The 11459-nt window shown below is 49.4% G+C and overlaps 1 protein-coding gene across 2 annotated transcripts in view; it reads right to left on the bottom strand.

Annotated features, from left to right (window-relative positions):
* The window catches only part of Acvr2b (activin A receptor type 2B), a 31198-nt gene extending 27143 nt beyond the window's left edge, over positions 1-4055 (bottom strand). For both annotated transcript variants that reach the window (XM_036193128.1, XM_036193129.1), the window contains exon 1: positions 3762-4055. In XM_036193128.1, the coding sequence (XP_036049021.1) occupies positions 3762-3813 (52 nt within the window). In that variant the 5' untranslated portion in view covers positions 3814-4055. The remainder of the gene's footprint in view (positions 1-3761) is intronic.
* Between the last annotated feature and the right edge of the window lie 7404 nt (positions 4056-11459).

The following is an 11459-nucleotide window of genomic DNA, read 5'->3' as shown; positions in this document are numbered from 1 at the left end:
TACATAGGCACTCTGAGATGGCCTCCAGAATGGGGAAGAAACCATGGAAACTGAGCGACGGGCAGAGCCACAAGTAGCAGAAGTAAAGGCAAGGGCATGTCCACAGACCAGAACAGGATAAGCAGGGATACCAAGAGAAGTCAGTCCAATGCAGGCAACCTTCTACAGACGGGCTGTCCCGCAGGAGAGCTGACTGCAGGGCAGTCAGGATTTTAGGGAGCCCAAAAAGGAAGCAGGATGGTACACACATACAATGTGTCCCAGTACCCACATAGGCACTGATTTGTATTTTCTGGAGTTCAGTTTTCTTAGACTCTCAGAGCAGCATGACAAAAGACAATAAGGGCATTCCCCTGAGCTCCCAGCAAATTAGGGGCCTTGGGGAACTGCCAGGGCAAGTGCAGAGGCCTGGAGGACTCTGGGTACCAGGAAGAGCCATAGAGGACAACCAAAGCCTACCTAAACAGGACTCAGTCAAAGGGTTCCAGGTCTTAAGACTTCACCCAGCTGTAGGGTCTGGGAGAGTATCACATCTGCATGCAAAGCCTTTGAGCGCTGAGAAGGGTACCTACCTACTCCTTCCAAAGGGCATCCCCACCTGATAGGCAGGCAGCCTGGAATGGTCACAGACAGATGGAGACCAGGGGACATCCTCTCTGGGGAGGGACTTCCATGACTCTGTAGCCCTTGTCCTTGGCCTCTCCCACTACAATGGACCAGAAGACTAAAGGTTACTCTCTCATACACACCTCCACCCACAAGGAAATGGACAAGAAACATCTCTGTGTCTGCGGTCAGCCTATGAGGACACCCTGGGGCAGTGGGGACCCGATAAGACCCTCCTTAGCCCCTGGCTCCTGCTCTTCTGCTGCGCTCCACCCTGAAGCCCTCCACGCTGAACCCCAAGAACAGAAACAGATGTCAGAGAATAGAATGTGCAGATGTTCTCTGCAATGCAAGAGCCAAATGCCAGCCTCCCAAGGACAGCCAGGGCCAGGCAGCACTGCCTTCTTTCTCTGCCTGTGCTGTCCAAAACGGCAGCGACCAGCCGAGTGTGACTACGGAGAACTGAAGTCACATTTTTTTCATGTCTCAGTAACTGTTTTAATAGTGATTATATGTCGAAACGACCATCTTTACGTTAACGTAATTCCATCAATTATGAAAAAGAGCACGTCTCGACCCCCAGATTCATATGGCGAAGCCATAACCACCAATAATGTAATGGTCTTTGGAAGCGAGACCTCTAGGGAGCAGTGAAGATTGGATTAGACCATGAGGGATCCTCACCGTAGGACTAGCTCTCTTAGGGCAGACCTGACCATCCCAGCACCCCAGTCTACCCTCTAGAACCATGTAAAAATAAGCACTGCTGATTTTTAAATATAAATTTATAGATGTGTGTGTGTGTGTGTGTATATATATATATATATATATATATATATATATATATGGCTATTTTAACTTTATTTATGAGTTACATCTGTAGATATCTGTACACCATGTGTATGCATGATGCTCTAAGAAGCCAGAGAACATGGACCCTCCTGGAAGTGGAGTTCCAGGTGATTGTCATGAGTGACCACGTGGGTGTCAGGAACAACAGTGGTAAGCGCTCTTAACCACCTGGCTACTGCTCCAGCCCCAATACTGCCGCCTGACTCACACAGTCCTGCGGGACTAGGCCAGCCAAAACACACTAAGACACAGCTATTCTCTTTCCTTTTCTAACATGACTATCAGGAATTCTAAAGTTAAATATATCTGCCCGTGTTCCTATGTTCCTGTTGGCAGCACTAGAGCACTAGTATAGATCTCTTCTTTTTACCACGGGGTTGAGTAATTCCGAAGACCGAGCCAGGAACATGAAAGAGAGACCATTTTGTTTTTTGCTTTTTTGGGGTTTTTTTTGTTTTTTGTTTTTTGGTTTCTCGAGACAGGGTTTCTCTGTGTAGCTTTGCGCCTTTCCTGGAAAGACCATTTTGAAGCCAGAGGCTCAGGAGGGCCAGGTATGCCCCAACCAGGGAAGCGCTCCTCTAGTTCCTCAAGAGCAGTGGCCACCTTGAGGTGTGACAAGAAACAACAGGTGACTCCAACTTGCCCGGGGGAGGAAGAACAGGTTCTGAGTCAGAACAGATGCCTATCGGTGTATTCTGCTATATACTCCCCAAACAGCGCAAAGAAGAAGCAGACACAGTACCTGGGAACCACTCTCACCCTGTCCCCAGATGGAAGGCAACTGGTGAAGCCAAACTGGAACAAACTGGGGCAGTGATACCCAGATTCCAAGTCTGAGGCGTACTGTCCTGAGAGAACGCTTTCAACAGGCCTGGACTAGAAAGGGACAGGCAGATCGGGAGTAGATATCCAGGCGGTCAAGAGGCAGCTAGGGGACTGCCATGTACCCTTGGATTAGCCCACTGCTGCCCTCCCCAAAGCAGGCCAAAGCTTTCCAACACTCCCAAGCTCTCATGCTTGGGGAAAACGTCAAAAGCAACATCACTTCCGTGAATGGCAGAAAGAAACATGTTCAACCTGAGCACTGCTTGGCCTCGACCACTCCAGGACAGCATCGAAACCGCTTCCCAACAATAGCAAAGTGGTGCTCTGCCCTCTAGCCCGCGCACTCACTCTCCACCTCACCCAGCTTCGTGCAAAAACTCTCAGGGTCGGAATTGATTGCAGCCTCACTACCTTGCAATAGAAGGAGCAGATTGAGGGTGGGGATCCCAGTGGGGCGTGCAATGGCCATCTGGGATACCCACCCCCGCAGTAGCATGGGGGGATCCCAGCCCCTCCCCTGCACTGCGGGCCCCGCCCCTCACGGGTTTACCAGACTCCGCGCTGCTGCCACCTCGGGCGGCAGGGGACCCGAGCTGCATGTGTAATGGGGGTTGGGAACAAAGACGCGCAGGACCCAGAGCCCCAGCCACCGGGCACCAGCCGTCCCAATCGCCACGATCTTTTCTCTGGAGTCTCAATGCCCGACTCGTTTCCCAGGACTGCCCCAAGCCCGTCCCGGAGCTCCTAACAGAGTTGGGCACGCTTCAGCACCACCGGGACAGAGAGATCCGTGCCTGAGCTTTAGGCGCTTTTCCAACACAACTTCGCGCATACACACCCACACGTCCCAGTCCCCAAGCAGACGCGCACCAGTTACCCACATCCCGCAGCCGCTTGCGGGCTGAGCGCGGGTCACTCACACCCGCCACGTGCGGGCTGGAGCGATCTGAGACCTGTTGGTTCGCCTCCTCAACCTCCTCTCCACTCCCTGTAGCCCAAAACAAAAGCGGTCCCACGAGGACCCATCTGTAGCCCGCTGCGAGGATCGCGACGCAGAGTGCCCGGAGTGCAGAGGGCTCCGAACGGGCTGTGTGGAAAGCCGTCTGCTTTGCTTTGCGACACCTACGGCTCTCAGGGGCGCGCAGCCCTATCCCAGCCACCTTCGATTAGATGCCCTCCCAGCCTGGCCGCCTTTCCCACGCTCAGGTTTTCCTCGCTCGGTTCCTGGGGTCCGCGAGTCGCAGAACCCGAACTCCGACCCTGACGTTCCAGATTCCCCCATCACCGAGCGCCTCCGCGAGCCAGAATCGCGCAGAGGAACCGCACGGGCGAGCTTGTCTTTACGATCTCAAGCAGAGCGCCCCGCGCGACCCCGATCCCAGGCAGGTGGCGCGGCGCCGAGGCCGCGGGGCCGCCCTTTGTTGGTAAACACCGCGCGCCTCGGGTCCCCGCACCCCTACGCCGCGCCGGGTCCTTACCGGCGCACAGCGATCCCCAGAGAAGGGCGAGGGCCGCCCAGGGCGCCGTCATGTTCCGCGGCGCCGCCCCGCGGACACCCGGAGCCCGCGGGCAGGGCCGCGCTGCGCTCCCGGGGCGCGCAGGGCCCGGCGGCGGCGGCTGCGCTCTGCTTCCCGCTCCTTCTCTGGGTCGCGCTTCCAGGCGCGCTCGCTCCTGCGCTTCGGTTCCCAGGCAGCGTGCGGGGACGGGGGCTCAGGGTCGCTGCGGGCGGCACGCAGTACGGCCCGGGCTATGGGGCGACGCGGGGGCCGGGGGGCGGCGGCGGGGCGCGGGCCAGGGCGCGCCCGACGCGGGCATGGCGCAACGGGGCTGGGCCCGGGCCCCGGGCGCAGGGGCCGAGTCCGGAGGGGCCATGAACGGGGGGGGGGGGGAGGGGAGCTGAACCGAGTCCAAAATGGCTCCTGAGCGGTGGCCACGGAGCCGAGCCAGCGGGGAAACCCGGATGTTGGATACAAAGAGGCGGGCGAGCTGGGCGGGGAGGGGGGGGGGAGGCGGGCCCTCCGGCCGCGTGGTCCGCGCCCCCCTAGGGGGCGGGGCCGAAGAGGAACAACAACACCGACGCTCCGCCCCCAGCCCGCGCCCTCGGGAGACAGCGCGCGTGCCGCACGGGCTCCTAGGGCTAAGTCGGGCGCGCGCTCGGAGCTGGTGGGATTGGACTGCGGCCCACTTGGCTAGGGACTTTGGGGTGACCCATAGCCATCCTACTTGATGCCTACTCCAAACTATGGAGGTCATGCTGCGGGATGCATGCTCCTCTGAGACCCCTGAGTGAGTGGGCAGTCCCCGGACCCCATAGTCTGGACACCTCTGTCCTCCAGCTTCTGCGCATCTTTATTGATGAACGGATTAACCGGCAGAAAAAGCTGAAGTCTGAATTGACAGCAGTCCCCCACAACACACAGACAGCTATCTCCAAGCAGAGGAAGACCCGCAGAGCAGCTGCAGGTGGGAGAGCTGTTGGCGACCTGCTTCCTTAAGGGTCCTCAGCCTTCCCTCCTTCATCTCCCTCTTCGTGGGTTACCTGCAACAATCTTCCCACCCATCTCTGCTCTTCTCTCTCTCTCTCTCTGTCTCTCTCTCTCTCTCTCTCTCTTACACACACACACACACACACACACACACACACACACACACACACACAGAGCAGGTTCCTCCATTCCAGATTCCACATTCCTCATTACACAACCATGGCTTGGGAGAGTAACAGGGCTCCAGGCAAGCCTAGGTAAGCTAGTCATAGCTCAGAGAAAAGGCCCTTCCCTTGGCAAGGGAAGAGAGGAAGAAGGTGGCACCCAGGAGCATGGGTCATCTCACTTGTCTGAGCCTCAGTTTACCTCATGAAAGTGACGGCGTTAGACTCCTCCAAGATTTGTATAGTTTGTTACTGCTGCGGCTTTGTTTTTGAGCCGGGGATTCTCAGCCTCCAGAGTGGCTGAGACCACAGACCTGCAGGACCTTTGCCCTTTTGTCTTTCCCCTCTCCTTATGTAACCACCAGATGACCTCAACTTCTCCATCCCTCTGTAACTTTTCTTCTTTACTTAATTATTTTATTTTGTATGTCTGCCTGCATGTATATATGTGCTCAATGTGTATGCTAACAAGTTAGAAGAAGCTGTCAGATCCCCTAGAACTGAAGTTAGGAATGGCTATGAATTACCTTGTGGGTGGTTGGAACCGAACTTGAATCCTCTGTAAGAGCAACAAGTGCTCTTAGCTGCTGAGTCACCTCTCCAGTCCCATTATTATTATTATTATTATTATTATTATTATTATTATTATTATTATTGGTAGTGATGTGGTAGTGCTGATGGTGTGGTGGTATTTTTGAGACAGGGTCTCACTGGCTGTCCTGGAACTTGCTCTGTAGACCAGACTGGCCTCGAACTCCCAGAGATCTGCCTGCCTTCTCCTCCCCCAAGTGCTGGGATTAAAGGAATGCATTTATTTTATTTTTAATCATGTGTATATATGTATGTGTCTGTGTGTGGGTATGTCCATGTGCCCAAGCAAGCCAGAAGAAAGCATAGGATCCCCTGGAGCTGGGGCTAAAGGTGGTTGTGACTGCCCCACCCCACCACTGGTGCTGGGAACTGAACTCAGGTCTTCTGAAAGAGCAGCTTTGCATTTTTTTTTAATGAGTGGTAGAAACTTACCCAAACAAGCCTGCAATTACAAATCCACTGTATTAGGAAAGCACTAGTTATCTTTTTCATATTGGAAAAAAAAAGTCATCCATATGAAAAAAATTAGAATGGTTGGTTCTATTTTTCTGTTTTGTGATTGTGTAGATGAGAGAGAGAGTTGTTGGGGAGGGGTACTGAACATAAAGGGTCTCACATTAGCCCAGGCTAGCCACCTCTTCAATATACAGCCAAGAATGACCTCGAAATTATGACCCTCCTGCCTCTATGCACCACATGCTTGGTTATGTGTGATGTGAGGATCAAACCTAGGGCTTCCTACATGCCAAGAGGACACTGCCAACTCAGCCATATCCCAGCTTGTGTACCTACACCATGTTATATGCCACATAATTCCCAGTGTTCCAAAATGCCCACACATTAAAATGTTGCTCTGGTATTACTGGGAAATTCCAAATTCATATACTGAACTGTTAGCTTCACAATTGCATTTGGCAACCTATCTGGCATCCTGAATTTGACCTTACCAAAAGAGAACTCCCGTATGTTTTCCTCTATAAACCTGCCCCTCCCTCTCCATCCCTGTCTGAATCGATGGCACAATCAGTTGTTCATATCAAAGCCTTCTGAGTCACCCTTGAATATCCCATATCCAATCCATCAGCAAGCCTCAAAGGTGCATCCAACATCCAGCCATTTTCTTCATTTTCCTTGTACCACACCAGCCTACCTTTCACATCTGGACTGTTTCCACAGCAGTGGATGGAGAGGCTCTTTAACTGGTCACCTGTGCCCATTCAAGTTGCTAAGTGAATCTTCTATTTCTTTTTAAATTTGCATTACATTTTACTTATTTATTTAGTGTGCATGTGAGTGAGAGAAAGAGAGAGGGAGAGGCGGGAGAGGGAGAGGGGAAAGAGAACATGTTTTGAGGTCAGACAACTTGGAATTGGTTCTCTCCTTCCATTGTATGGGTCCTGGGATTCAAACTCAAACCCTCAGGATTGGCAGCAGGTCCCTGCACCCAGTGAGCATGTCTCTGGCCTGAGCACACATTCTAAATAGTAACTGAAGTGAATCTTTAAAAGATGGGGCTCTGGGGCTGGAAAGATGGCTCAGTGGTTAAAAGCACTTGCTGCTATAGCAGAGACCTGCACTTGGTTCCTAGGGCTCAGACTGGACAATTCAAAATGTCTATAACTCTAACTCCAAGGAATTTGACACCCTATGCTGACCTCCACAAACACCTACATACCTGCCCGTGCACTCCTACATACCTGCCCGTGCACTCGAGTGCACACACATATATATACACATACAATTAAACATAAAATAAATAAAAAGATACATCACATTATAGTAATTCTCCTCTATCTGTGGTTTCTCTTTTCATTATATCAGTTACTAACAGCCAACCAAAGCCCCAAATGTTAAATATGAATTTTTATAAATTAGAACTTTCAAACTGTGAACCAGCCTGGGTAGCATGCTGACTTCTTGCCACCCTGCTCTGACCCTCCCAGGACATGATTCCTACATTTGTCCAGATTTTCCACGTTGTATTTGCTACTCACTCACTGGTCTCTCTTTTTTAAGATTTATTTTTATTTATATGTATGCACATTTGTGTGCACATGCCTGTGGAGGCCAGAGGAGAGTTACAGGAAGTTGTTAGTCGTCCACTGTGGGTGCTGGGAGCTAAACTCAGGTCCTCTGCAAGAGCAAAAGCACTCTTAACCACTGACCCATCTCTCCAATCACCCACTGTTTTCGTTTGGTTGTTTGGTTGGTTTGGTTTGGTTTTTCAAGACAGAGTTTCTCTGTGTAGTTTTGGCACCTGTCCTGGAACTCACTCTATAGACCAGACTGGCCTCGAATTTACAGAGATCTGCCTGGCTCTGCCTACTGAGAGCTGAGATTAAAGGCATGTGCCACCTCTGCCCGACACCCATTGGTTTCTTAATGGCCATCTTGGTTATAAGATCAACCATCATGGAATCATGGTGTTTGTTTTCAAGGAACCTGCATTTCACTAAATAATGGTCCTTATTGGTGAATAATCCTGACAGCAATTCAGATATGCCAGAGAGAAGGCATGAAGCATTATTTCCTTTAGCACACAGTGAATAGTCTCTCTCTTTTTGTTGTTGTTTTTGGTTTGTTTTTTGTTTGTTTGTTTGTTTGTTTGTTTGAGATAGTGTTTCTCTGTGTAACAGCTTCTGGCTGTCCTGGAACTCATTCTGTAGACCAAGCTAACCTCAAATTCAGAGATTCTGCTTTTGCTTCCTGAGTGCTGGAATTAAAAAAAAAAAAAAAAAAAGTGCCACCTCTCTTAGTTAAGCTTTCTATTGCTGTGAAGAAACACCATGACCATTGCAACTCTTATAAGGGAAACATTTAACTGGGTGGCTTACAGTTTCAGAGGTTTAGTCCATTATCATCATGGTGGGACATGGCAGCATGCAGGCAGACATGGTGCTGGAGAAGGAGCTGACAGCCCTATATCTTGCAGACAACAGGAAGTCAACTGAGACATGGCCAGCAGCATCCTGAGCATTGGAAACCTCAAAGTCCACCCCCACAAGGACATACCTCCTCCAACAAGGCCATGCCTACTCCAACAAAGCCACACCTCCTAATAGTGCCACTCCCTATGAGATCATGGGGGCCAGTTACATTCAGTCTACTACATACCTACCATTTGGGTGCTAGAAATCAAGCCTGGGTCCTCTGGAAGAGTAACAAGTGTTCTTAACTACCAAGTGTTGTTTTTCTGTTGGCTTATCAGCCACACCTGATTCTACTGATATTTTAACTACCCTTTGCGCCCTACAGCCCTGCAGTCAGCTCCCAGACGCTCAGACGTTGGCCTAGGGGGATTTCCAGTCCCATTGGCACTGGCTCAACCGCCACCACCAAATGTAGGTTTTAACTAGGTTTCTATGATTCTATTTACCAACAAAGACTGGGGAGTCAGATGTTGGGGTAAAAACATGCTAGATCAGAGAAGCCGAGAAACAACCAGCTGACCTTCCTTTTTGATCAGAGACCAAACAAGCATTTTCCACTTGTCCCAAACCAAAAATGGCTTCAAAACTCTAAATACCTCCCTACTGCTTGTGTGTGTCTCTCTATCCATGTTCCTGGCTCCTCCATCCTCTTTATGGCTAATTCCTGTCAACTAGTCGCTACCTCTACCCCCTGACCCAAGGTTAATTTTATTAACACAGTCTTGAAATTTCACAGTGCAACCAAATATCCCACAACAACCAAGCTATTTTTTTTTTTTTGGTTCCATTTTGTTTTGTTTGAGACAGGAGCTCACTCTGTAGCCCTGGCTGTCCTGGAACTCACTCTGTAGCCCTGGCTGTCCTGGAACTCATGAAGATCTACCTACCTCTGCCTCCCAAGTGCTGGGATTGAAAGCATGTACCACAATGCCTGCAACTTGATTTTTATTTTTAATCTATCTTGTCCTAGTAGTTTAATAGAAAGTTTTTCTCCAAATTGGGCTTTTAAAAAAAGTTTCATTCTAGCCAGATGTGGTGGGCGTTTCAAGTTTTCTTTATGGTATAATAAATGGTGATTTTAAAACATTTATTTGTCTCTGTCTCTGTGTGTTCACACACCCATGCAATCATGCACCTATGAAAGTCAGAAGACAACTCTTAGGAGTCGGTCCTCCTATGACGTGGACTGGAGGTCACACTCAGGCTGCCAAGCTTCTGCCTTTACCTGTTCAGCCGTCTTGCCCACTCTAAATGGTAAGTTTTTATGCATGAGAATAGACATATTTCTATTTCAATACGGGACATCTGTGATAGGGGGTAACTTAGCTGGTAACATGCTTGACTCAGGCATAAAGACCTGAGTTTGATCTCAGAACTCATATTAAAAGCCAGGCCCCGTGGCATATGCTTGCAGTCTCAGTGATGGTGGCATGAGAGGTGGAGACCAGTGGATCTTTGGAAGCCAGTCCCTGTCTCAAATAAAAAGTAGAAGGCATCTGAGAAATGTTATCCAAGCTAGTCCTGATCTCCACATGCACACAAACACACACACACACACACACACACACACACACACACACACACACACACATATCCATACACATATACATGCACCCATACACATACCTATGCACCCATATACTTGCATTCATCTATAAACATACACATTCATACACACACACACACTACACACAAGTGTAACACGAATCCTAATTCATCTTAATAAAAACCCAGAGTCAGATATCAGGGTGAAAGCTGAAAGTCCAGAGAAGCAGAGCAAGCCGCAGCCACTAGAGAAACTTACCTCTAAGAATCCTCAGACTGAAAGGGCCGAGCTCCTGTCTGCTCCCATCTTATGTTCCTCTCTCTGCCCAGCCATATTTCCTCTTTTTTCTTCTGATTTTAAAAAGCTTTATTTGTATAACAATGTTAAATGTAAACCAATGAAATATTTATTTATGTTTTCATAATGAGGACTTTAAACATTTACACACACATACACTTGTACACATACACACACACATCCATACATGCACATGCATGGACTCATACACACACACACACACACACACACACACACACACACACATACACACACATCCATATACACATGCAAAGTGGAACATTCAATATACATTTAGGTCTAGTTTGTAGAAACAGCCTCCATGTAGTTTCATCTTCTTCGGTCTTGAATAAGAGAGTGGCGTGTTAAGCCTGTTATTTCCAGCTGTCTGCTCTCCCTGCTGCTGTTGCACAAATGTCACAGCCAATGGGAAAGGAAGACACGGGACTCTGGAGCAGGCAGAGGATTCCAGAATGTTATTTCAAGCTGACAGTCCAAACAGCTGAGCCTGTAGCACTGGTGACTAGCGTATCTCTGCCCTGGAGTCCGCCTCTAACACTACCATGTCCCTCCTTACATTTTTTCCAAGAACTGTGCCCTCTTTGAATGGATTCTGTGATCTGCTTCCTGTGGTTTTGTGTTTGGACCGTCGCTGCCCACTCTGATTTCCAGTCTTTCCAAACCGCTAATTTCATATGTGCCTCTTCTAAACATGGCGGGAACATACTGGTTTGTAAGCTGTTTGGAACTTCTTAGTAGGTGGACTAAGGGCTCTCAGCTTTACTGACTAGACTCCTGCTAGAACCTGTTGACTGTGTGCACGAAGCTGCAATTACCACGTGTTGCTTGTTAGGTGATATGGTGCCTTTCCTTTGAACATTGAGGGAGATTTGCACTTTTACATGTATTTGTTTATTCATTCATTTTTTATTGTGTATATATGAGGATGTTCATGTGCCAGGGCACCTGTGTGGAGAGCAAAGGACAACCTGTGTGAGTCAGTTCTCTCCTTCCAACATATGAGTCCCCAGGGACGGAAATCAGGTAACAGAGCCTGGCAGCAAACACCCTTACTTACTAACCCATCTCCCTGGTGCCAAGATTTGCATTTTTATTGCTTTTTAAAGCTTTTTATTATACTGGTTGTATAGTTTTTAATACC

The sequence above is a fragment of the Onychomys torridus genome, chromosome 7 (assembly GCF_903995425.1).
Source record: "Onychomys torridus chromosome 7, mOncTor1.1, whole genome shotgun sequence".
In the NCBI taxonomy this organism is placed as follows: Eukaryota; Metazoa; Chordata; class Mammalia; order Rodentia; family Cricetidae; genus Onychomys; species Onychomys torridus.
Note: the sequence above shows the minus strand (reverse complement) of the source record. Positions and strands in the feature narration are given on the sequence as shown.